This window comes from Eublepharis macularius, chromosome 2 (genome assembly GCF_028583425.1).
Source record: "Eublepharis macularius isolate TG4126 chromosome 2, MPM_Emac_v1.0, whole genome shotgun sequence".
NCBI lineage: Eukaryota > Metazoa > Chordata > Lepidosauria > Squamata > Eublepharidae > Eublepharis > Eublepharis macularius.
This window is the reverse complement of record NC_072791.1, coordinates 66767853-66795674: the sequence shown is the minus strand read 5'-3', so window position 1 is coordinate 66795674 and position 27822 is coordinate 66767853. Positions and strand designations below refer to the sequence as shown.

The 27822-nt window shown below is 43.3% G+C and overlaps 1 protein-coding gene across 1 annotated transcript in view; it reads left to right on the top strand.

The window, feature by feature from the left end:
• The window catches only part of LTK (leukocyte receptor tyrosine kinase), a 171046-nt gene extending 143917 nt beyond the window's left edge, over window positions 1–27129 (top strand). The window contains exons 21-29 of the mRNA XM_054969925.1: window positions 2117–2207; window positions 6586–6650; window positions 10784–10913; window positions 14935–15032; window positions 19697–19789; window positions 21284–21385; window positions 22811–22945; window positions 25359–25449; window positions 25833–27129. Of these exons, the coding sequence (XP_054825900.1) occupies window positions 2117–2207; window positions 6586–6650; window positions 10784–10913; window positions 14935–15032; window positions 19697–19789; window positions 21284–21385; window positions 22811–22945; window positions 25359–25449; window positions 25833–26606 (1579 nt within the window). The 3' untranslated portion in view covers window positions 26607–27129. The remainder of the gene's footprint in view (window positions 1–2116; window positions 2208–6585; window positions 6651–10783; window positions 10914–14934; window positions 15033–19696; window positions 19790–21283; window positions 21386–22810; window positions 22946–25358; window positions 25450–25832) is intronic.
• The last annotated feature ends 693 nt before the right edge of the window (window positions 27130–27822 follow it).

The window sequence follows — 27822 nt, the reverse complement described above, 5'->3', positions numbered from 1 at the left end:
AAGTGATGCCTGACACAGGTTGGACACTTGCCAGCTTCCCTCAAGTTTTGATGGGAAATGTAGGCAGCTTGGCGGAATGTTGGACAAGTGACAGTTGAAAAGTCCATTGGACAGCAGTCAGAGAGTCAAGCTGCAAGACCAGGATGCCTACATTTCCCATCAAAACTTGAGGGAAGCTGACTAGTGTCCAACCTGTGTCAGGCATCACTTGTGGTCCCGCTCTCAGTATGTTCTGTGATCTCAGATGCTGTGGGAAGGGCCAATGCTGGAATGGGAAAAAACCCTATGCCATTCACCTGGCCCACATGGTCCCTTCTGTCAAGCATTACTGGGTCAGCTTGGGTTCTATCCCTGTGAGAGCAGCTCCCACCCACACTGGTTTGGTAGCACCTGAATTGTAGTGCACAGAAGTCTACTTCCACTTATTTGAAAGGCCATTCATCCGGAGCAGTGCCTAGTGTTACTAGCACAAACCCTTCTAATAAATATCTTTCCAAACACTGGCAATTTCTCTATGGTGTGTTTTAAAGCAACCATTATATAGAGGCTGATGGCTAGATCCAGGCTGCCTTTTCATGGGGGTAATAGAATAATAGGGCCTGCTCGTTTTAGTACTGTGGAAGTTGCACAACTTTCTTTTAGTCAAAAGAGTAACTCCAGAAGATAACTTTTGTCTCCTGGTTGAGAGAAAATATACAGGATACATTACTGGAGCTTATAGTAACTGGAATGCTGTTGTATCTAGAGGTGGGCACGAACAGGAAAAAACCCGAACACGATGTTCGTTGTTCATTGCCATGCACAAACAGGGAATCACGAACAACCATGAACATGACCCTGTTCACGAACATGTTCATGGTTGGCTGTTCATGGGAGGGAGGGGGAGACATGGAAGGAAAGAAAGGTCCCTGCGCCATTTGGCGTGGGGAACCTCCTTCCCTTCAAAGTCTCCCTCCTTCCAGCTGGCTAGAGGGAGGGAGGGAAGACTCTGAAGGGAAGAAGGTTCCCCATGCCGTTTACAAATGGTGTGGGGAACCTCCTTCCCTTCAAAGTTTCCCTCCTTCCAGCCAGCTGGAGGGGGGGGGGAGACTTTGTCAGGAAACCCCTGACAAGCAGCTGAGTCGGGGGTGAAGTGCCCCTCTCCCTGCTGCTGTGCAGCAGCAGGGAGAAGGGCATTTCACCCCAGCAGGCTACACTCAGCCACTTGCCAGGGGTTTCCCTGACAAGCAGCTAAGTGGGGGATTTAAATGTCCCTCTTCCTGCACTGTGGAGCAGCAGGGAGATGGAAATTTAAACCCCAACAGGCTGCAATCAGCCCTTGTCAGGGTTTTCCCTAACAGGCAGCTGAGTCGGGGGTGAAGTGCCCCTGGGCTTAGATTGGGGTTTCTAGGGCAACAGGAGTTCAGACAGCATTCAGAAAGTCTGTGCCTACTGTTGCCAAGTGAATTGATTGAAAGGTGCCAGACTGTCTGGCGTAACAAACAGCTGATGAACACCACAAACAGGGCTTGGAACGAACACATGTTCATCGAGAATGGGGCCTCACGAACAGCTTGCTCGTGAACAGCTTATTGGGCTGATCGTGGCTTTTTTTTTGTTCGTATTGCTGTTCGTGCCCACCTCTAGTTATATCAAGGAAATTTCTTTTATATAACTTGAATGCTTTCTAATAGGCACTGAAGGTCAGTCGTTGTTTTTAAAGCTAGCTGAAAATACTTGTTAATAGCCTTCATAAGCTATCTGGCAGCCTCTACTTGTTAATAGCCTTCATAAGCTATCTGGCAGCCTCTATTTACAGAAATTTGCTCAGTTTAGTAGTTGGAAGCCTACAAAGGCTTCTGTCTCAGTTTTGAAACTGACTGGCAACTCCAAATGCCTGCTGTTTGCTTTAGGGGGAAATAGTGCTGAAAGATCAGCATCATCGGGCCTCTTGCTTGCTCCGTGAAGCTTGTGGTCAGTTCATAAATAATCTGCCAATAAATAACATGTAGGATTCCAGTATTATTCCCACAAGAAAACTGACCCTATCATACTTGCTCTGGAACCTTTGAGAATACAAGAGTGTTTGCTTGGCTCAGACATGGGCTGATGCAAGCTTTCTCCCTCTCCCTTTCAGGGCTCTTGGACATGGAGCATTTGGTGAAGTTTACAAAGGGACAGTGGTAGGAATCACAGCAGATCCCAGACCTCTGCAAGTGGCTATCAAGGTTAGTGTCAACAACGAATGGACAGAAATTTGCATTATAAGGACAGGAGCTCTCATGAATGTTATGAATTCCTGTAGTCAATATACTGATGTTAATATCTATAATACATATTTTAATTCTTGCCTCTTTTAAACTCTTTTGAACTAGAGATGGGCACGAACAGAAAAAAAAATGAACATGATGTTCATTGTTCGTTGCCATCCACGAACAGGGACTCACGAACAACCACGAACATAGCCCTGTTCATAAACATGTTTGTGGTTGGCTGTTCATGGGGGCCAGCAGGCTCTCCTCCAGCCATCATCCAAGTCAAGACCCCTACTGCACCACTCCCAGAAACCTGACCTATGCAGGCAGCAGGAAATGTACCAATAATAAATAATAGCTTGGCCCCAGAGCCTGGCAGCAGCCCTGGAACTTGAAGGGGTAAATCCCTACTGCACCACTCCCAGAAACCTGACCTGAGCAGGCACCAGGAAAGGTACCAATAATAAATAATAGCTTGGCCCAGAGCCTGGCAGCAGCCCTAGAACTTGAAGGGGTAGATCCCTATCCCACCACACACAAAGAAAATTCAAGCTCCAATGCACTCTCTCTATCAAAATGCCAACAAGAACTGTCTCTCTCCCTCTCCACTGTCTGCAAAGTCAGAGCTGGGAGCCCCCCTCCCCCCTGGTCTTTGCTCCCTTGTTGTAACAAATTTGGATCTCCACACTTGAAAGGAAGACCTGCCTATCAAGCTAAATTGGGTTTAGATTGGGGTTTCCAGGGCAACAGCAGGAGTTCAGACAGAGTTCAGACAATCCCTGCTTAAGTTGCCAAGGGAATTGATTGCAGGTGCCAGACTGTCTGGCTTGATGAACAGCAATGGACAGCAATGAATGAGGCTTGCAATGACCACTTGTTCATTTAGAATGAGGCCTCACAAACAGCTTGTTCGCGAACAGCAGATTGGACTATTTGTGGCTTTTTTGGGTTGCTTATTGCTGTTCGCGCCCATCTCTATTTTGGACTGTAAGTAGAATGAAACTGGGTACTTTTCTTTTGCCTGTTCCTCCTCTTTGTTTTTGGTTACCTTTCCCTCTTTCTCCATGGCCTGTTCCTCCTCTAACTCCTCCTCCTGGAAATTAAAACATCCTCCTGCAAAGAGCCCAAGATGGCTGTAGGGTAGGTGTCACGGGCTGGGCCAGCCCAAGCAGGGTGGTTCAAATCCAAGCCTTAAAGCCAAAGTCAAAGGGGAGTTCCAAGAGCAAAAGCCAAGTCAAACCGGTGGTCAGAGCACGAGATAAAGCCAGGAGTGAGTCCAGAGTCCAAAAGCAAGGTCAGGCACAGTCCAAGGTCAGTCACCGATCGTGTCAGGTCCAAAAGCAGGCACGGGCAAGGTTCACGAAACACGGAGTGGTTGCAAGCAGTAGACACGTTGCTTCCATGCCCAGCAGTTCCTCCAGACTGGCTCTTATAGCCAGGCGTGGTTTTCAGCCAGCTGCTGGGGCTCTATCCTGTCACTACTCATCATCACTCTCCAGCAGCTGGCGTTGGCTTAAGAGGCGAGCACTGCGCCATCTCTCCTGCAGTTCCAGTCTCTGGCGCTGCCTGCGGCGTTCCTTGGGCGTGGGTGAACCTGGGGGGGTGGAGGCTCTTGGCTGCGCTGCACCTGTAGAAGTCCCTGGCTGAGCTTCCTCTGTAGTATTGGAGCTTGAGGGTGCTGGTGCCTCAGCTGCTGGCTGTAAGCTCTGATCAGCCAGCAGCTGTTGCTCCTGATTGCTGGCTTCTGCTGAATCAGGGCTAGGGCTGGCTACACAGGGCTCCTCTTCTCCTGAGGAGTCCCGGCTGGCTACACGAGGCTCCTCTCCTCCAGAGGAGACCTCACTCTCAGACTGGGCCATGACAGTAGGGTTGCCAGCCACCAAGTGGTAGCTGGAGATCCCCCGGAATTATAACTGATCTCCAGGCCATAGAACTCAGTTGCCCTGGAGAAAATGGCTGCTTTGGATGGTGGGCTGTATGGCATTATACCTTGCTGAGGTCCCTTTCCTCCCCATCCCCTGCCTTCTCCAGGCTCCACTACCAAAATCTCCAGGAATTTCCCAATCTAGACCTGGCAACCCTACTGTAGGGTGCCTTGTTTCCCCAACGAAAAGGTGGTGGGCAGGAGGTGCCAGCAGTAGAGCAGCCAGTGCATGTGAATATGTCAGTACTAGATTAGCTGATAAATATAGTGAAAACCGAACTTAAAGTACATTCACAGTCCTGTGAGCCTTTTTGAAATCAACATCAGTATGAAAGCTCAGGCTTTTCCTTTGATTAAAAATTCTAAGGTATGCTTCCTAGTGCTTTGCTGTGAGCATTTTGTTATGAGCATACTAATAAGCCAATAAACTGGAATGATTCTTAATATCCTAGAAGTGTGGGTCAAAAGAGATTAGAGGATCATCTAGTTGAACTCTCATTCTGTCTCTCAGGGATCCTCCATCATGTACCACCAAATTCCAGCTCCTCCCTTCCCAATCAATACTCATAATAATGCACAACAGAGTATGCCACAAAAACAGGTGATATCAATTGGTCTTAGTTAAAGGTTCTTACTGATGATCCCAAACTCTAGCCCATGCCATTTTGTTCACACAAAGTTACCTCTTTGTATATTTCTAGTATAGACTAATATGTATGCTGTGGTACGCGATGAGAACCTGGAAATTCTGTTTGTACCTTTGTATTGCCCACCTGAGTGATATGAAGGATAGCAGACATGGGCAGAAAGAGGACTTCTAGTAATTTCTAGTTGTTAGGATTAAGATGGCTGAATTACATAGATATTGATCTGGTCAAGCATAGCAGTTCTTTGGTTTCAAAACAAAAGAGAAATTCAGGATTGTATGGTAGAAATGAATTGTGCTTTAGGTGTTAAAGGGATTCTGACTATGCAGCCCTTCTTTTTCAAACCAATAGAGTTTAGTTTGTCCCTGAACAATAGAAAAAACTACTGATAGAAGCAAAATAAAACTGTTTCCTTAGCTTGATTTTAATAATATAAAGACAGACTGTAGCTGGCCTTTGTATGGGTAAATACAAACATTCTCTGAAAACCCATGTGAATATACAAAACTTAACATACCTTGGCTGATTCCACACTACCTTAGCTCCCGCTTTTCTTGTACAATGATTGCATCATCAGTTATTGCGCAGTCTTCGTTCGTTTGTCCACATTACCCCTGGAACAGCGTTTCTCCTGCGCAATCAGATGATCACATCCCCTTTTAAAAAGATGCATCCAGGGGCGGGAAAAACCTGAACGGCCCTGGTTTATTTTATTTTTTTAAAAAAAGTCAAATTGACGCTATATCGACAAGTAAGCATCCTGGTTCAATGGTACAACGACACCATTAATATAATATATTTTTAAAAATCACCCGAGACACTTACGATGAGCGCTCGGAACATCACAGCCTGCATGCTGGTTGAAATCATCCGGGAATGGGTGAGCGGTCACGATCACCTACAGCAGCATCCCACAGCAGAGCTTCATTTTGTCTTTGGAAAATTGACATCTGTGCCTAACTCGTCGGCACAGTCCGTGTCGGGCGTAACATGAGCCATGATTTCAGTATCATGTGGATGCCCCCCCCCAAAATATATAAATTGAATTAACATATGAAATTGTTCCTCTGATATTTGAGGTCTGCACGCTTTTTTAAAATGAGATTAATATGATGAGATGTCGCCATATCAACACGGTACTCTATTTTTTTAAAAAAGGGGTGGGGACAAAGGCGGAGAATTACTCCTTAATTGGGAGGCAGGTCAAGAGAGGCTTGGAATTCAATGGAGGGCAGTTATTCGTCAAAAGATAACCCGCGGCGAAAGTGCAATGGGCTGTGGCGACGCCATGCCGAATTAAAGACGGCTTCGGAGACAATGCGTGTGAACAGATGAAGGAATGGCGCTGCGGAAGCGAAAAACTGCCGCGAGAACGATGGTAGTGTGGATTCAGCCCTTCTTTCTCTCTCTCCTCTCTCACTCTTTAGTCACTCTTACTCATAAACTCCACAGACGAACCTCTCGCTTTACTTTGGATTGCAAGATAGACTGTTGCAGATAATGTTTGTATTTAATGTCTTAAATGCAATATCCACTGCACACAGGCAGCGCCACAGATACGATGAATGTTGTTTTAAGGATTGTTTTAAAATGGCAGTTTAGGTGTTTTATTATATTTTAGCCTGAGGGGTTCTTTTACAGGCCAAAAGGTAGAATAAAATATGAAACAATAACAAACTAGAGATATGATCCAGTTAAAGACCTCAACTTTTTTATTATCGTGTGCCAGTAACATTGTTCATTTTGTAATGGAGCCACACTTTTCTCTCACTCTTTACAGACATTGCCAGAAATCTGTTCTGAGCAGGATGAGATGGATTTCCTGATGGAAGCACTTATAATAAGGTGCATTTTAACTCTCCTACTTGGAAGTATCATTGGGTTTTTCTAAACAAATAAGGCTAGAAAATAATGCATCTTGGAGGATTTTACTCAAGGCATGGGCTGCTTCCACACACGTTGGATAATCCACTTTCAATACTCTTTAGTGAACATTTGGAACAGCTTTTCCATGTGTGGAACAAAAATCCATTTCCAAAAGATTGCTAAAGTGCATTGAAAGTACATTATTCAACGTGTGTGGAAATGGCCATGGTTTGATTTCAGCAGTAAGAGCTTGAAAAGCAGAGCGTAATTGTGTTTGTTCTATTTCTTATCTCATTGTGTTCTATTTCATTCTATTTTGTATCTCTGTTAACAGGGCAAGTTCCCATTTCTGTGTTCTCCTTCCATGAACTGGCAACAGATCAGGTTAAGAATCAGTGTGGACCTTTAAGGATAATGAGAAGCAGTATTGTTGCTAGTCTGCCTGACTTGCTACCCGCATTTAGTTCTGAGCAAGCTGGCATATGGGTTTTAAAAAAAAATCTATGTCTTGAAAATGAGCTTAATTCTTCCACACCAAGAAAACTGTATAATGTTGACAATAACAAGTGATTATTTTACAGTCATTTAAAAAAACACAACTGTGGCTGCTGCCACCATTTTAGAGGTGAATTTAGCCATTTAAAAATTTCCACGAGGTGGCGTAGAGGCACCATGTAATTGTTAGGGGAATTTTTGTTATAGTACTCTGCTGCCACTCCTCTCCCATCCTTTTCAAGTGTCAAAACAGCCTCTTGTGACTATTTCCACACTTGAAAAGGTTGGGGTTGGGGGACACTGCCCAGTGGTCCTAATCCACATTAATTTTTACATGGCTAGATTCTCTTCTAAAATGGTGTCTGCGGCCACTGGTTGGACCTGCTGCTGCTGTAACATGTACTTTGGCTGTATGAGAACTGACGTATCTGAGCTGACCTTATATCCAGAGTCTTGGACAAACTGTAGAGTTCTAGACAGCTGCAAGCAGAAGCCTTTGTAATGCAGAAACCACATCATCTGCATAGAACATTATTTTTGTTTGTCCCTCCTGATATGTAATTCTTATAATTTGTTCTTTCTGCCTCACCTTCTTGGCTAGAACCTTAATATGTAGGTTGAAGAGGAGGGGTGAAAGAGGGCACCATTGCCTAACCTCTTGCTCCAGATTAAATGGTGATGATTGAAAACTATTAACCAAAATTCTGGCTTTATGATGATGTCACATTCCCCCCCCCCTCACATACTTGGAATCTTCTTTCAAATCCAAATACCATTAATACTTGATACCAGAAAAGGCCAGCTTATTTGATCAGTACCCACAACATAAAAGACTTACAGGCCTCTTATTTTCATTAACCACATCCAATGGAATGATTAATCATTTTATGTTCCAGGATAATTTTCTCTCTTTTAAGAAACCTGCACGATCTGAATCAATATACCAGCCCTAAAATCTGCTGCTAAGTCTTTTTGCAAGGACAGCTGTAAATATTTTATAGTCGCCATTTAATAGTGACATTGGTCAGTATATCTTACCCATATTTCATGATCTTTGATGCCCATCTTGTAACTAGGTCAGGGAGCACCCACCTATTGCTCCGCCCTAGTCAGTCTGCTATCTCTGGGGTTGTGCTGAACATAAGAATCAGACAAGGGCTGAATCCACATTACCTCAGCACGTCCCAGTGTCGCACTAAATGTTTGCTAAACACCTGGACATATAGCGTCTTTCTAGCATGATTCAAATTGCGCTAGATTTGAATCACGCTAGAAAGACGCTATACTTCTGGGTGTTTAGTGAACATTTAGTGCAAAACCGGGACCCGCCAAGGTAATGTGGATTCAGCCAAGCTGTGTTTGCGGGAAGGCTTTGCAAATACTATACGTTTTTCATTTGCCAGTTGAGAATAAAATAGTTGGATCATTCTTGGAATTCTAAATAATATTAAAACGAAAGTGTACTCCGCCGAATAATGCCACCTTACTTCCACATACATGTACAGTCCTTAATGCTGAACATGTTCCATGGAAGCCGTTCCTGGATCATGATGACTTGACATGCAGATTCTATAAAGTGATAGCTGGCCATAAAGAGCAAGAGCCAGATAGACAAGTGGGAACAGGACCAGGAAAATCTAGAGTACACAAGCAGGGAGCCGGGCAAATATGCAGAAGTAGGTGGGATCCAGGGGGCTGATAATGGCTTAGAGAAGTGAGAAGGCAAGAGAGACAAAGAAATCTAGGCAAGAGAGACAAAGACAACTAGCCAGATTACAGGCTACTGTGTTACTCCCGCTAAGGAGAACCAAATATAAGCTGGATCCAGAGGAGTTAGCCATGTTAGTCTGTAGTTGCAAAATAGTAAAGAGTCCAGTAGCACCTTTAAGACTAACCAACTTTATTGTAGCATAAGCTTTCGAGAACCACAACTCTCTTCGTCAGATGTTGCATCTGACGAAGAGAGCTGTGGTTCTCAGAAGTGTATGCTACAATAAAGTTGGTTAGTCTTAAAGGTGCTACTGGACTCTTTACTATTGTGCAAATATAAGTTGCTTCCCTTGTGCTGCAGATAGGACCAAGGAGCTGCTTCACACATGAAATTCCCATTTATTCACTCTGCGATGGCCATGTAGAGGAGAGCCAAAGTCTGCAAATCTATGTGTCCCTAGGAGGCATTGTTAACCATGGCTACTGGGTGTAGCCTTTCTCAGTGACCCAGGTGAGCTAAGCAGCTGAAGATAGGACTGACATGATTCCTCTTGATTCTTCTTGGCAATCCAGAAGCTATGCTGACGGCTTGTTTTGTGCCCCCTCCTTGACACACCTTAATGGCACTCCTTACAGAGTGAGACACGCCTTAGTAACATTCCTTACAGGCATTTACTCTTCAAAATAAATTTGAAAGATTGCATGTTTGTGGCTAGACTGATGAACCTCTGTGTCTTTGCCACTCCCTGAGTGTTCGGGACAAAAACATTCCTGGAGGCATTTGTAGGAGATATCCTACATAGATAAATAATTATGGGGATATTTGTGATTTTTGAAATACTCATTTCTGTATGCTGAAGTTAAAGTAAGAAACCATCCTGTAAAACTTTGGGTGGTCCATGGTTTCTCTGCACACTCAAAGCTCCGTAATAGCCAAATGAAATACAGTTCTTGACTCCTGGGATTGTAATTTCAGGTGTGTTATTTGTTCCTATATAACAGGGGACTGGGGTAAAGGGGGGCAATATTGATTGGGGCTGTGGTTCTGAGGAGGAAAAGGCTTAACTCCTGTCCCTTCTGTATTATTAAGAATGGTTCCAATGGGCTGCTTTAAGGAGGAAAGACAGGTAGGGTGAAAACAAATACCTCAGTTACTGGAGCTTAAAGCAGTGTGGGATGGAGAGAGGGAAGGAGATAACATATTTTCAATATTTGCTAAAGGCAGATGTGCACTCCAGCTTTTGGGGAAGGCCAGGTGGCACAGCCTCAAATTACCAAATAAACTTAATTATTTTTTTAATTAACTGTCATGATGACATTAATGCATTGGGAAGGGCTGCCTACCCTGTGGATGTGCTCCATTAAGGAAGTATTTGTCCTCAAATAATAAAATACAATTATAAAAAAGAAATAGAATTTGCAACATGATGCAGGCCTCAGAAGAGTGAGTAGTTCTCTTTAGCCATTTGTGAGTTGGCATGTGCAACCACAAACCACAAACTTCATGGTGTATGCAATAACAATTGGAATGCTAGCAGGGGGAAGGATCCCATTTTCCGGGCACAAAACAATTGTGGCTTGAGTACTAGAAAAAATTTCTCCTGCAGCAGGGATTCTTCCATGAGGGAGCCAGCTATATCCCAAAATATAGATAGAGATGACTCTCTTATGGGAAAAAAAATTATCTAGATAGGCTCTAATACAATGGGGAGTTTCATCTATGACCGCTATTATGTGGCAGAGTTTAAGCAATTTCTCACAGTTCCTTTTTTAAAAAAATATAGGTTATAGTGCTTATTTCCAGGAAAGCATTCATAATACTGATGCCTAAGTCAAAGATCATGGCCAATGTCTGACACGGCTATCAATTCTCTCTCCTCTCTACTCATGTGGTACTGGTTTTGCAGTAAATTCAATCACCAGAATATTGTGCAGTGTGTTGGGGTAAGCCTCCAGACCTTGCCTCGCTTTATCCTGTTGGAGCTTATGACTGGTGGAGATATGAAGAGCTTCCTTCGGCAGAATCGCCCTCGGGAGGTAAGCTAGCCCTTTCTCCCTTCCTGTTTCTTTAGCGGCCCATATCTCTTTGGACAAGGCTTACTGTAGCATGCCCAGCTTCTGCTATTCACTGACAATTTTCCCTTGCTGCGGTGGGGTGGGTGGGGTGGATTCATCATGGAATTTATTATATTTGAAAGTAAAGAGGAAATAGAGGGTTAAAACTATTTATAAGCAGAGTTTTAGCCTGAAAACTGCAACCAAATCCTGTTCTAGTGTTACCAACCTACAGCAGAAAGGGTCAGTTTAAGTTTTGAACAAAGAGAACTGCTCACATGTAAATCCATTGACTTAAAGGATGAGCATCCATTTTGTAGAAATATATAGAGCTGATTCTGTAGCAGTGATGTGTACACAGGATTCAAATGGCCCAGAAGGCTATTAGAGTAGGTAAACTCGAAGAGTGTACCTTTCTGTTTTTCTCCATGTCCTAATCCTTATGCAGTATCTTTATAAAGACTGGATTAACTCCTGAAGAGTTCATTTCACAGACACGTAAAGGAAGAAGAATGAGCCTGTAACCACATCCCTGCAAACATGTGAACATGCATGTTCTGACTGGCATGGGCAATTGGCTTACTTGTTTGTGCTGGGAGGGAACAGGGATCTTCACCTAATAAGGTGGCTGTGAGGAGTGTGATTCAGCAGGAAAAGAACAACAGAAACAGGTTTAGAGAGAAATATGGAGTTTATTGATGGATTAGGTACAATTTTGTCCTGACCAGGATAGCTCAGGTGAGCCTGATCTCATCAGATCTTAGAAGCTAAGAAGGGTCAGCCTTGGATAGTAATTGGATGGGATACCTCCACCAAAGATCAGGATTACAGAGGCAGGCAATGGCAAACCACCTCTGATAGTCTCTTGCCATGAAAACCCCACCAAGGGTCGCCATAAGTCAGCTATGACTTGAGGGCACTCTCCACAGGTACAATATTAGGAAGGAGGGGGAAGGAACTTAACCTGAGTAAATACTAGCAGTTCTTAAAACAAAGCCCAAGCAAATAGTACATTTCCTAACAACATCCAGAAAATATCAACAAGAACTATTCCAATTTGGAAAAGTAGTTGCCTTTAAGCTTAAATGGGGAACAGGACAGAAGTGTCTAGCCTTCCTACCTAGCAGAGAGAAGCAGAACGCCAGTTCTCTGGGTGGCACAGTATGACTTGAAAAATAAGTGGAATAGGGGAAGCAAAGATATACCTTTCCTATTCTGCGTAGCAGTCAGGAGGAAGAAAGAATGATTCAGTGCGTTGGAAGCCTATGCAGTCCATGGGAAGTCCAGAGGACACTGATTTCAGCAGGAGTAGATCATCTGTGGGGCTGGGGTAGCAGGTAGGATCCAGACAGCAGCTGCCACAGTTTGGGGACTGAGAAGTGGCTTTTATGCATCTTTAGTTGCATTGAGAGGAGGACAGTGTCCTGCGATGGGATTGAATCCAGGCTGAAAACTTTGGCAGTTTTGGTATTCTCAGGCAGCATCATTTGAGTCATTAATCCTTGAGAATTGACAGAAACTGGGAAATCTCTTAGAAAGACACACAGTCTTTTGTTTGCAGAACTCTAACCTCCAATAGAAAAGGGCTTATGTATGTGCTGTGAGATGATTCATCGAGATGGTAGCGCACCAGCTTTATATCTCTGGAATGCTAATTGCATGGTGAAAGGCAGTAAGGTGAACAAGATAACTACAAGGGAGGCAGAAAGGAATACATATTTCTTTGACAGATTTAAGAGGCCTCAGTCAACTTTAAGTGGTGATTCTCCTCTAACCTGCACTCCCCTAAAGAACTGGAAAAACACTTTTGCATAACTGTTTTCCTAGTGACACACCAAGGAATTTTCCCCATGGGGAAAAACGTAAGTAGGCGGAACTCATTAGTTCAGCATCTTGAGTTCTGGGAGGCTGAATTGTTGGGGCTAAAATCTGCATCAGGTCTGCCACAGTAAGAGAGAGAGAGAGAGCAAGAGAGAGAGAGAGAGATCATAAAACCATATACAAGACTATCCTTAATTAGTAATGAACAATCTCCTGTTCTTGATTGCCAACCAGCCAAATTTGGCAACCTTAGTCCACCTTTCATTATGCATTCCATATTTGCCCAGGCAGTGAGAACTTGCAGGGACAAGCACTGCTGGAGTTAATTTTCTTCAGATTTCAGACTGATGGAGACTTAGATAATTTTTTGGAATTTTTTCTTTATTTTCAGCTGTACAATCAGAGCAAATTAAATAGGCACACTTGCATGGCAGCAGATTTATTATCCCACATCATCTCTTCAAAGAGGCACTCTTCAGCCAACTCACAGTTCTTTGTTCCTCTTTTGTCTCTTCCAAAGTGTCAATTGCTATTTGCAGTCACTTTCTCTAAACTTAGATGGGTACATTATTCAAGTACACAGAGATTCCGTTCCTGTCAAGAAACCATTTCTAAAATTAGTTCCTTCTGACCAGACATCCGCTATCCAGTCTGGAGTATTAGCCTATAATCTGCCTGACAAAGGAATGGTTATCTAGCAATCTTAACAGTGTCTGCTTGGTTTCAGTGGACTTTGAAGTATGTAACTTGGTTTTTGATCTCGCTATTAGTCATTTAGCAGTAGAAAAGAGAAAAAGTCTAGTAGCATCTATAAAACTAACAAAATTTGTGGTAGGGTCACAGCTCACTTCTTCAATTAAAAGGTCTATAGCCATTTAGTGGTCCTGTTTAATCTCTTTAATGAAGACAGTTTTAGGTGGGTAGCTCTGTCGCTCTGCAATAGAACAGCTAGGTGCTAGTTCAGTGGCACCTTAAAGAACAACAAGATTTCTAGTGCATAAGTTTTTGAGAGAAAAACTATCAAAGAGATTTGACTCTCAAAAGCGAATATCCTGGAAATGTTGTTGGCCTTTAAGGTGCTACTGGACTCAAATCCTGCTAATCTCTTTAAGCGATCCACCAAACCAGTTTTTATCTTCATACAAAACACCACTAGCAGGAAGAATTTCTTTTTTTCATACATCTTCTAGGTTAATTTTTGTACAGGATTCGGTCTTAAAAATGTGAAAGGAGGGCCACCTCATTCAAGTCCTTCTACAAAGACAATTTCAAATTTCCTAGATACTGTTAGAAAGAAAGGCAGATGCCTCAGGCAGAAGATTCTGAGTGAGAGGATGTTTATCCTTATTTTTTACTGGGAAAAGAGAATCTGGAGGTTCTATCTCAGGCCACAAAATGTCCTGTGCCAGTGATGTGGTAGAAGTTTATAAAAAATACATGTGGTATGGAGAAAGTGAAAGGAACAATAGCTTTCAATCCTTTTTGGTTGAGGGTCCCCCTCCTTTATTGTCTTGATAACCTCTAGACCCCCACTGCCCTCCCAAGACTGTAAGAACAAAGTAGAGATTAGTAGTAATTTATTTAACAATTCCAAAATTCAAATGCAAAAACCACCTATGCTAATTAATAATTATAGCTTGATGAAAATGAAATGTGTGAGGTGGGAGGTAACATTTTGCAGAACCCCTGAGGGATGTTCACAGAACCCAAAGATTTTGCAGAGTCTTACTCTGGACTAGAAAGAACTTTTCTCCACTCCCAAAATGCTAGAACTAGCATTCATCTAGTGAAGTTGATAGACTGTCAGTTCAGAACAGACAGAAGAAATTACTTCATGGAATTCATAACTAGATTGGGGGATTCACTGCCATGGAGTGTAGTGTTGGCCAGTAGCTGAACTGGTTTTAAAAGTACATTAGAAAAATTCATCACGAATAGGGCCCTTGATGGCTATCAGCCATGACGTTTAAATGGGATCTCCATGTTCATAGGCTACCAGTTTCTGGAAGCCACGACCAAGACAGGCTCCGTGTCTCTGCCATGAGTCTTATAGACCATCTGATTGGCCACTGTGAGAAACAAGATCCTGGATTAGAGAAATGATTTGTCTGTTCCCGCAGGGTGCATCTTATGTTTCTAATTTTTTGTTCATCTTCCTCTTTCTCAATGGAATCTCCCACAGAATCAGCCATCCACTTTGACGATGCAAGACCTGCTAAACATAGCCAGGGACATTGCTTGTGGCTGCAAATATCTTGAAGAGAATCACTTCATCCACAGGTAACAGAGGCTTCGCAACATAAAGAACTTCATACTGTAGTCCTTGGTTTGCTTCAGGAAAATCATGAATGTGTTCTTCAGTACATTGGCCCAGTATGGCTTAAATTCCCAATGCAGATTTGAGTTTTACCATCTAAACTGGAAACTTGCTTTTTAAGAGCAGTGAAAGTTCATTGTTCATTATGATATTAGATGCAGCATTTTGAAGATGGGAAATTCATCCCATGAATGCTTACAAACTTTGTACACAACCCCCCTTTTAACTACACTAGAAAAAAGAGAGAGGATGTCATTTTTGATTAGGGAATTGGTACAAAGGGAAGCATTAATCTTGCTTTTCTTCAGTGCTACAACTCTGAACCATAATACCCTCCTCCAGCTGTTTTTTAAGATCACATATTCCAGCCCACATGTTGGAATATGCAATCACAGTAGGGTTGCCAGGTCCTCCTATCCTCCTGGTGGAAGGTGGGGGACCCGGCACCTACCTGCGCTGTTGCTCCTGGGCCCGTGTGATGACATCACTTCTGGGAAGTGACACCATTATGTGGGCTGCGGCCACCTTGGGAGCGTGCATGTGCTCCACAGGGGGAGGGGTGAATTGCGCTTGGATCAGGCCCAAATCAGGCTGGATTTGGGCCTATTTGGCCCAAATCAGGGCACTATGGAGTGCGGGAGCATTCCCATGCTCTACAGTGGCCCGATCAGGGCCAACTCAGGCCCAAATTGGCCCAGTTCAGGCCTGAATCAGCCCAGAATGGGCCAAGTCGAGCAGGGGAGCACTTGTGTGTTCCGTAGCAACCCAATCTGGCCAGATCCAGGCCGATTCGGGCCCAATCTGGCCCAATTCAGGCCCAAACAGCCCAGAATGGCCATTCTGTGCAGGAATGCTTCCCAGTTCGGGCCCGATCCAGGCCAATTCAGGCTCGAATTGGCCCAGATCGGGCTGCAGCAGAGCACAGGAGTACTCCCCCACTCCACAGCAGCTCGATATGGCCTGGATCGGGCCCATGGGAGTGAGCCACGTCACCCAGAAGCGTGGTCCCAGGCAGCTTGTGCCTCCCTCGCCAGTCAGGTAAATGGGGGCAGGGGCTGGAGGGTGGGAGCAGGAGATCTCCCGCCTCCAGCGGCCCAGAGACAGAGATTGTCACAGAGGCCAACCTCAGGCAAGCCAAACCTTGTAGAATTCTTGTTGACCAGGTGAGATGTTAGATGGCATGAACACATGATGTTTCCTTATACTGAATCTGACCATTGGTCACTATTACCTGATTTGATTGGCAGCAGTGTTCAGAGTCTCAGGTCAAAGTCTTTCACACAGTCTTTCTTTTTAACTGAAGAGGTCGGGGTCTGAACCTGGAGACTTCTGCCTGCAACGCAGATATTCTACCACTGAGCTATAGGAACCTCATACTAGTAAATTACATTTTCAAAGAGGGATGTGTTGGACTTCACAAATTATTTCCAGTAAGAAACAGATGAATACTAAAGGCCCTTAAAAATTACTTATATGCAGTTCATTTATACATATATTATGTGCTTGAAGATCTCCCTGCTGTCCACTAGATGGAGACGTTGTATTATAGAACTAAGGACATGCTTTTTCAAAACCAAGTCCTTTATTGTGTCAGAACGTGGATGGATATATAATAGCATCTGTAACAAGGCTTGCCATTCAACAAAGGTAAAAGAGCCTATTAATGCATAATAGAACAAGTAGGGGTCCTGTATTTAGAAACACCAGCTTTTTTTTCTTTAAAGAAACAGACCTAATGCTATAGAGCACCCACATTGAATAGACAAGTGAATATGATTAATTGTGCCACTCCTGAGCTCCAGAGTGTGAATGGGCCAGTGTTGATCATTGGCTCAGCATTCAGCCACTTGAATCTCCTAAATGACTATTTAGTGCACCATATAAAAGGAGGGGAAAGCACCATTTGAGAGCCAGGTGGCTGCTGCTCTTATTTGTACTTCAAGTGGAAACATTTCTTAGGATGGTTCTCCTCCCTTGGACTGACTCAGGTGAGGTAACTTTGTATTGCCCAGGGGTCAGCTCTGGCATTAGAAACTGGGCCAGCCATTTAAAGACCAACCAAGTGGTAAGCCCAACAATTTTTAAACCAAATTTGAAAGGTAATTTTCTGTCAGAAGTGTCTAATCCACATTTCCTTTCTACAATTGTACATCTGTCCCCAGATATTTTAGACCATGAGTTAAAATAATGAACGTGCAGATAAATAACTTAATCAAGTCTGGCCCATACGTGCCACAGAAGGAGGCATTAGATCAGGGGTCCCTGATGCAGTGCCCATGGAAGCTATGTACCCACATCTTTCTTGGGGCCTGCCACATATTTTTAGGAAGTGGGCAGGGCCAGGTGGGGCTTTTGTCCAGCAGGACTAAATATTTTAAAACAGTATATAACCTCCTCAGGATACAGTGAAGCCTCCCTCCATTAGCATTCCACACCCTGGAAACTCTTACAGGATGACTCAGCCCAACCCTACCTTCCTAAGTAGATATAAATTACCTGCCAACTTCTTTTCCACACTGTGACACTGAGAGATCTCTGTCTTTTGGTGCTACACCTCTGAAGATGCCAGCCACAACTGCTGGCGAAACGTCAGGAACTACAACGCCAAGACCACGGCTACACAGCCCGGAAGATCCACAACAACCAAACAGTATATTCATTATAAAAAGTTTCCTGTTAAGTGGAGCTTCTGCCTGAAATGTTGAAAAGTTACTATTTGTTAAGCATAACCTCACACTCTGACATTTTGTGGTTGGCTCAATCTCTGGCAGCAGCCATTTTGTTGTTGTGCCTACTACCCTGTTTCAGAATTCCAAAGGTGTCCATATATATAAAATTAGCATATGAGGAAGATACATTCTGGCCCAGTCCTTAGCCAGCTGTGCTGGCATCCTGTTTGCAAGCAATTTATTTTAACACAATCCTTCACCTAAAATATGAAGTAGGTGCCATCTTTTCTACAATTAAATTATTTTATAATTACCTGATTTTGCTGCATGTGTAGATTGGGCATCTGTTGTACTTAAATTTTTTAATTGTTTTGCAGTAAATTTTGTTATTCATAGACCAGTGTTACTGAGACTTTGGTCCTTTTTAACTTTACCTGTACACTAATTCTATGTAACCCAAGCAGAAGACAACCTATCAAAAGTTAGCTAACTTTCAAAAGTTAGTTAACAGTTTTGTACATCTTAAGATTTGGAGGCCCATCTAAGTGATAAGTTACCTTCTTTGCTGCTTAAATGGTTGTGTATTATATGTACAAGATTTTTTTAAAGCAAAACTGTCCCATCTAATATAACTCTTGCTTTAAGGCAAGAGATCTCCACAGTCATTTATAGCTCCTTCAGCACTGCTGCAAGCTTCATGTTAATTACACTTATAAATAAGTTTTTTCTTGCTGTCATCAATAAATTACATCCTATTCCTTTGCATAGTTGCTTAACATGTGTCACTTGGATGCTATTCCAAATGCAGTGAGGAGACTGAGGCTGTGCAAGATAAGTTGTTTGATCTGCTTTAAAGAGGCTTACTAGTGGCCTCTTTCTCACACACAGACGCTTGCATTGTCTTGGGGTGCCACTTCCTTGTGATGACGCTGTGACATACATATTAACTATCCAGATCATGTTGGTGGAACAAACTGCAAGGCTTTCTCCCCTTTTCTTTTTGACCACTTGGTTAGAAGGAAAGGTAGTGGTTTTTAAAAGGAATTTCTACTGTAAAGGAATGAACTCTAAAAGGGCACTCTTAAACCATGCAAAAGACATACTTTTATTTAAAAATACAAAGAACATAATAAAGCAAAACTGTGAACAGTATTTTAATATTCTATGCTATTTAAAGTAATTCAGCACTCACTTTTAACTAAAAATGTCCAGTTTCCCAAAAGGTGCCTTTCAGGCATGGGCAAAGAGACAGGAATAGCAGCTTTGTTTCTAGCCTGCCTCCCAGGCATCTTGCCCTATTTATGATACTCTGAACAATACATTTCATGGAACCAAACATACTGAAAGGGACATGAGATGAAGGGGAAATTAGAGGAGGGGAGAGGGCTGTGGCTCAGTAGCAGCTTAGAAGGTTCCAGGCTCATTCCAGAGCAGGAAGAGGTGATGCAAAAAACTTCCAACATGACACCCTGGAGAGCCAATGCCAGGCACAGGAGGGGATTCTGATCATGACAGACCCGTTCTAATTCTGTAGAAGGCAGCTTCATGTGGTCATGTGACATTGAGGTTACTGAGAAGGGCCACAGGGAAGGTGAGACAGAGGGGTTCAGGTACAGGAAGGGGGCAGATGAAACCCTCCCACTTTATGGGGAGGATTCAAAATAAATAGCATGATAAATCGTACCTATATAGAGGGATAATCGGAAATAAAGATGTTCTGTTGTGTGACAAGACAGACTATAAAGTTAAAATATTAATAGCAAACAGTATTTGAATGAGCAAATGTAAAGGTAAATACCTTTCGGGAATGTGGTTGAGTCCTAGACCTAGATCGGATTGATTGCAGAAATGATAGCACATTATATCCCGCATGAGGAATTAGTTAATTGTATTCTTTAACTACATACTCATGGCTTTGGCTGAGGTACTAGTTTCCATTACGTGTATGCCCTTTTCAGGGATATAGCTGCAAGGAACTGCCTTCTGACTTGCACTGAGCCTGGACGTGTAGCCAAGATCGGTGACTTTGGAATGGCTCAGGATATCTACAGGTAGGGTATAAAAAGCAGCTATAGCTTGAAGGAGGAGATAAGATGAAATTCATCCCTTCTGTCTGGTCCAGGGAACTTAGGAAAAGTTGAGAACACTGAAATGCAGCAATGGCTGCACCCACACATCACTTAATATTGCGCTTTCATTTTGCCGTAGCCATCATTCACAACTGGGTTATCCTGTGTGGACAAACCACACCAGTTGTTACCAATGTGACGTTTTCTTGTTCTCCCCCCTTATGTTTTTGTGCCCCTCCCCAATAATGACAGTGCTCCTGGAAAGGACCGTCTACTGTAGATTGGATTCAAGACTCTGGAGCAAAGGAGTGTAGAGTATAATGGAAAAACATTATGATCAAAACCAGAAATCTATGATGCTGGAAACAATTTGCCTATTCTTGCTTCTGTGTTCACCATATTTCCAGTATATTTAACTCATTCCCAGCAGAAATACTACAGTCTAGGGGCATGCAATCTGGGATTCATGATATGATTTATATCTGGATCTGGATTTATGCTGATTTGGCTATAAAGCCAAATCACATGAGAGAATCCCAGATCGAATCCAGGGAACTGAACTCTGCTGAGCTGGATTATTAGGCTGCAGGTAGCTACAACAGAGGTGGGCAGGAGAGTGGATGGGGTGGGGGAGGATGCAGCAGGCAGAGAGGATCCCCATCTCATCTCACCCCTCCACCCCAACTGGAGGTCCAGAAGAGCCCTTCAGACACCACCAGCCACTTTTAGTTATGACGACTTTGGTATCTTGTATTTTAATAGTCCTTGTAGTACACAGTTTTACACCTGCTTTGCTTGTCCCCCTTTTTCTCCCCTTCTTTTCTGTACCTTTTTTACTTTAATACAACACCACCAGCCACCTTTTAAACGCCGAGGCTCCAGCAAGCTTCACCCTTTCCCTTGCTTCACTTTGGGAGGATTCTCTGGTTTGACTTTGGTTCCCTTGCTATAATTTGGTTATGTTGGGCTTCATTGGTTCAGCTTGTGCACAAGTGGGACTCGCATTGGAACTGGCTTTTGGCCAGGGAATGCCTTTGCCTAAGGCTGCCCTTTGCCTGGAAAGCCTTGGAAATGTTTCTCCCACAGAAAACAATGAAAAGTGGTTAGGGGCAGCTTGTTCAGGGGCCCACAGAATCGGACCCTAGGGTCCAATCTTTCTAGAATCAGGGGGAGGGGTCTTTAACAGACAATCAGGAGTAGGTCACCTGCAAATTTGGTAGAGTTTTCAAAAGCTTCCCCCCCCAATTATTCCCCATAGTGAATAATGGCTGGATACATTTGGGACTTTCTAACTAGATTAATCTAATCAGGATTTCAGGGATACCAAATTGCAGATACAGATTGCCTGGTTGTGTGTGTGTGTGTGTGCGCGTGCGCGTGCGTGCACACACATCCCTACTACGGTCTGTGGAAAACGGGGCCTCATTTCTTCTGTATCTTTTTCAGGCCTTAATTCTCTCTTTTTGGTCTTACCAGGGCAAGCTATTATCGTAAAGGAGGACGAGCAATGCTTCCAGTCAAGTGGATGCCCCCGGAGGCTTTCCTAGAAGGAATCTTCACCTCCAAGACGGATACTTGGTAAATATCTTTTAAGTCTCTGTAGGGAATAAAGTGAAGTTAACCAGCTGAGGACTTGAAAATACATGGAGAATGATGCCACATGTTCAGCTGAACTGAGAGTTGAAAAATTCCAGCTCTGCATGGCAAGATAGCTATTTGCATATAAGCAGTTGGCTTGTGTGAGTTCAGTACTGTGGATAACCTTAACGTCTCTTCAGTAGGATAAGCAAAATTTTGTGCTTTTCCCCTTATAGTAGATGCAGAAGAGACATAGTTCAGTGGTACAAATTCTCTTTGGTGTGTAGATGGTTCAGTAACTACCATCACTAGTTAAAAGGGTCAGATAGCAAGTTTGAGGGGGAAATTTTTTTGCCCGCCATCCTGGAGAGCTTCTGTTATTCAGCATAGACAGTATCTTTGTAGGTAGACCCATGTTCTGATTCTGTGTAGGGCAGCCCCATATGATGTTATGAATGTAGCAACTGGTGAAGAAATAGCTTCATTGGTATTGCAGCAAACACATATGCTGTCCCGGTTGCCCTTGGCAGTGTTATAAAGTTGAAATTTAAAAAGATGTCTGCTTTATTTGAAAGTACCAAGTTGTTGCTGAGGAAACCAGTTGCCTTTACAAGAACTCTGGCTCGGAGTTTTAGAGAAGTCTGCATCAACAACAGTTAATCTATAGTTATTGATTTGAAGATTGAAATGCTGAGGGTGGAGAAGTCCTTGGACATTGCTCTCATCTTGATTATGCTCCCAACACATTTTACTTCCTCTGTGAGAAATACTTCCAGAAAACAATGATCAGATCAGCCAGGGGAGTGGCCACATAACCAAAGGAATATGCAACTTAGGTCCTCTTACCAAAATCCTGAAAAATATCAGCCTTTTTTTAAAAAAGAAAGATAACTACACATTTTTAAATTACTGAAAATAATTTAAATTTTTACTGAAAAATTAAAATTACTGAAAATAATTTTCTTCCTTAACAAAAACAACAGTAGGCCCCTAGCTTTTCATTTGATATAAAAGAGTAAACACCCCTCTCTGCATTCCAAAACGGCTGATTGACATTGGCACTATTTCAGGAACAGTGAGGGAAGAACTGTACTTCAGCACCCATTTGCACATGTGGAGATAAATACAGTCACAGAAGTATATTTTTGTATTCAGATGCCCACTACTAAAACGGAGGCAATGGGTTGATCATCTTTTTTAATTACTTACTTGGTATAGCTATGTTTGCAAAACTAACTCAAATGTTTTCAAAAATATATTACACAGCCACACCCTGTACCCTGATGCTCATCATGTTTGTAACATAAGATTAAGTCTTCTGCCTTGTAACACATTTCCAGCATGGATCTTTCCAGCTTATACCACTGGAACTCTAAGGTCCCTATCAACAGATAATGGCTTGTCTTTGCCAATCCTCTGCTTTAGGTCTTTTGGGGTACTGCTTTGGGAGATATTTTCTTTAGGCTACATGCCTTATCCTTGCAAAACCAACCAGGAAGTACTAGAGTTTGTCACCAGTGGGGGACGAATGGATCCACCAAAGAATTGTCCAGGACCTGTGTGAGTATATCTTGCTTTTTTTAAAAGGCAAAAGGCAGGCCAGAAAGTATTTATACTGGGAACAATCTATATTAACAATAAAATATACTTCAATTTCATTTTGTGCATGATTGTACTGGTAATAACTAAAGCCAAGCAACAGCTCAGTAGTGGATGTACCTGCAATACACATTATAGAAGTGTAGTAGTTAGAGTGTCCAACTAGGATCTGGGAGAACCATGTTCAAATCCCTACTCTGCCATGGAAGCCTGCTAAATGACCTTGGGCCAATCAACACACTCTCAGCCTAACCTACCCCTCAAGGTTGTTATGGGGATAAAATGGCGAAGTGGAGAATTATGTAAGCCACTTTGGGTCCCCATCCCCATTGGGGAGAAAGGTAGGGTATAAATAAATAAATTATGACACAGTTGCCAGGCCAAGCAACAGTTGCCAGGCCTGGCAACCAGCAGGAGGGTTGGAGCAGGGACATGGGGGGAGGTCAACATCAGTGGCATCTCAAAGTCACTTCTGGGGAAAACTAGGAAGTGACATAAGGTAGCTCTAGTAATCACCGGAAATTCTATGGTATGGTTTTCCCTGTAAGTGACATAGCGTTGCAGCCAATATCTCTAGGTTTTTTCCTCCTCCCACCAACACTCCGAGCCCTAAGGTATGATAATTTGCTGAGAATAGAAAAATCTATTTTGTGTTTTCCTTAATACCACTTGTAATAAGAGGATATGTGAAAATAAAAGCAGAAAGAATAGCTCATTGTACCCATGTTTTAGCAAATCACAAAAATTTCTTGTACCGCTCTCTTAAAAACAATTTAAATTGGAAATCTATTTTTGGCTATTTTTCAACCAAGTTTCTCCCATGAAAAGACTTAAGCATTTCAGCGAGTGATTGAATTACTGATTTTGAATTACTTGTTTGAAGTCAACATTAGAGATGGGCACGATCCAAAAATTTTTAATGATCCAGAGGATTGTGGATCGGCGCCGATGACGATCCCGAAATAACGATCTGCGCCAATCATCTCCTGTTCCCGAGCCGTGGATCATGATCGTGGAGGCCAAAGCAGGGCATGCTGGTATTATGTGGGAAGGTGGGTGGTGCTGGCGGCCACCGGGCCTGTCAGGCATGGGGAGGCGGCAATGAGCCACCTCCCCTCAGGGGGTGGGGGGTCTATCCACTCGCCAGCAGCACCCCCCATGTGCCCACTTGCCAAGCCAAACTGGAGCACGCTGGTATTCCCAGCGATACATGAATGGTGGGTGCTGGCAGCAGCCACCAGGCCTGGTGGGCACGGGGAGGCGGCGACGAGCTGCCTCCCCTCAGGTCCCATTCAGCAACACAGGAGGTCTGTGTTTGGCCATCAGAGCTGCCTATCAGGGTTTGCAGGGATGAGATTGGAGTGCCCATGGCTACAGAACACCCCCTTCCCCCTCCCTCCCCTGGGTGTCTTCTCTGCTTTGCTGCTCCGTGGTTGGAAGGAAGCCCTGCTGATCAAGGAAAGCTGGGCTTCCATTCGGGTTTCTAGGGCGTCAGAAGGAGGGCAAACAGAGCTCAGGCTTTCCCCTGGCTCTGTTGCCAGGGGAATAGATTGCTGGCGCCTGAGTGTCTGGATCCCCGATCCAAGCCCGAATGCAACGATCCAGGCCTCTCCTGATCGCTGATTGTTGGCCATGGACGATCACAATCCGCCGGGTCACGATCGCACGATCGCCATTATCGTGGATTTTTTTCGATCGTATTGCGGATCGTGCCCATCTCTAGTCACCATTCTGAATCTAGTCTGGCCCTCACTGTCTTAATTTTGAAGCAAGATGCTAGGAGGTTCGTAAAAAGATAATCACATAACAACATTCAATTTATATACATTCAATCTTCCCAACATTTCTTAAATGGAAATCGCAGTTGTGCTGCTCCCCTTTTGAATTAATCACAGTGTGTATAACCTGAGATATGCCAATAAAGGCTTTGTTGTTGTTGTAACAATTTGCTGATATTGAAGTCTATGGTCCGAAAAAAGACCTTAAAGATGTAATCTCTTTTGTCTGCTAACAGGATTAAATGAAACTTTGGTTTATAATCACAGTGTGGGAAAAATAGAGGTTTAACCCTTCCCCCCCAACCTCACATGCATTTTTACCAATCAAAACTGACCCAATCTCCTCCCTTGGCTGAGAGAGAATAGACGAGTGAGCGAGTCCTTCTATTTTCCTTGGCTTTCCTTCCTACTGAATGTAGCAGCCATTGGGGTAGGTAGTTTCAACTGCCATGCAGAATGGAAAGGAGGAACACCTTCCGTCACCTTTTAGAACTGTCCCTTTAAAAAATGCTAGGAAGATCTGTTCACGGAGGAAGGGGAAATATATAAATGTGGATTTTTTTTCATCTGTTTTTTTTCTTGATATCTTTATCAAGATACCGGATCATGACTCAGTGCTGGCAACATAGCCCTGAGTATCGACCCAACTTCTCCACCATTCTGGAAAGAATCAAGTACTGTACACAGGTAAGGGGATCTTTTTATGACATATAACTATCTTTAATTTGGCATAGCAGAGAACACTATATAGTCCAGGATCCAAAAGGTCCCACACAGTGTTATGCATGTAGTGCATCTAGTCTTTTCCTTCCTAGCCTAGTCGCTTGTGCCCCTGAAAAGGTTCTTAAAATGTGGGGACCCTCTGTTCTTTGTAATCTGACTTCAGCCAGAGAAAGACAATCAGCTGCTCTCATATTGGGGAATCTGAACATGGGTTACAGTTATGCACATTCAGATACCATCAGGATGATGTTACCTCCATATGCCTGCTGTATGTGCAGGTGAGAAAAACTGGTATGGACTTTTGCTGATAGTACTTGGAATATCCAGCATTCTTACTTGTGTTGCAGGACCCTGATGTGATCAATACAGAACTGCCTATTGAATGTAGCCCAACGGCAGAGGATGAAGGAAATACATTGTTGCACCCTAACAGTTCCACCAGGATGGTTCCTTCGTTGGGGAACCCTTCTCCTACACCTCAGACAAGCCCAAGAACATTAGAAGGCTATAATCCAGTGCCCAAATATGTACAGTATCCACAGGAGCTGCTGGTGGATAATCTTGGTAACTGGACAGCCAGAGAACCTAACATACCTTGCTTCAGTGATTCCAGCACTGGAATGTGGGCCCAGCCAACCCTCAACCAACAACAAGCATCAACAAGTCAACCAGCACACAAGTTGAAGAATAAAACCAAAAATCTTTGGAACCCAACTTATGGGTCCTGGGTCTTGGAAAGTATTTGCCAGCCTGGACCCAGCTCCAAATTCAAAGTAACACGAGACCGAGAAGATTCAGGATTCGATGGGAACTGCAGTTCTTCCCCTAGTCCTAGGGCATCACCAGCATCTCCCAGTCAGAGCCATTTTCGTCACACTGATATTGGTGGGATTGAACTGGTGAAGCTACAGAGTTTCCCTTGTGGCAATGTGAATTATGCTTATGATGATCTTTGCTATGAAACAAATCGGCCTTCAAGCTTGGCAGCAGAGCCCACCACACTGCTGAGGAGTGCTAGCCTTCACAGAGATGGCAAGTTTTTCAGTAAACCAGAGAAAACCTCCAGAGAAAGGGACTCTGGCCTTTCCTTGTCTGATGACCTGAATATTACACCAGTATAATGGTGTGCTCCTCCAGAAAATGAAGATTCACTGTGGGAGTGAGCTATTAACACAAAAGCAATTGAAAGTCCTCATTGTTGTTGTTGTTGTTGTTTTATTCCTCCCTCTCTCCATGTTCTAGAAGCAGGTAGTTTAAGGTCTTGATCAGGCCTGAAGCCCTTGAGTGCCCAGTACCCTTCAAAACAAAACGTGCTTCAACCTATTAACCAAGTACCAGGGGTTACAAAGGTAATGATGTCCCTGGGACAAAGATTCAATGTCTAATAGTTTACAGTCACAGTAACTCACGCTGGTGGGGGGGAAAGTATCTCCACAGTCAAATAGAGCATGTAAGAAACAGCCAGGTCATTGATTTGGCACATTGCTGATGCACCCTGCAAGTGATTCACCTGTAAGACTGGCCTACTGAGTGGGAAATAAGACTATCTGGGCATGCACCACATAACATGGCTGAAAAGGTAAAGTAACAAAGAAACAGAACCAAAGTGAAGGAAGAAAGTAGAATTTTTTTTTTTTAACTACTAAAAACTCAATACAAAACAGTGTTTTTGGAGGGGCAACTGGAATTGATACTATCCAGGAATCACTGTAGTTTAAGCTCTCACTTCCTGGCATTGAAAGTCTCAGGAGTTACCATTCTTTATGTTTAGGGAGGTAGACACTTTCTTTTAATGGCTTTATTGATAACGAACACTTTTTTTAAAAAAGGGTGTTAATTTAAAGCAAGGCCAAAAAAAATTATGGAGGACCCTGTCTTAATGCAAAAACCACTATCAGTTTTTGTGCTCTTATCAGGTTAAGCCAGGAACAGAACACAAAAGTATTCTTTACAAGCTTGTGGCTCCATTGCAGAACATAAATAGAGCGCCATAAATCAGTGGCCCTATGGAACTCGCCCCTGCCCCCATTACTTGTCAGTTCAGGGATACATTCTTTTTACAGATGAAAGCTCTCTCTTGAGGATTCCTTGATAAAAGAAAGTATCCGATATATTTAAATGCCTGGCTTCATATACTCAAAGTGCAGGCACCTGTTTTGCCAAAAACAGGATGTCCGCCACAGTGACCAGTGTTTCAAGAGGTACAGGAAGCTGTCTCCTCTGAAACCACTGACTGCCACCTCCTTTCAGATAGTTACAACAGGTAGGTTCCCCACAACCACACAATATGTACAAGTGGGTGGGGTTATACACATAACAAGCCCTAGCATGCTTGAG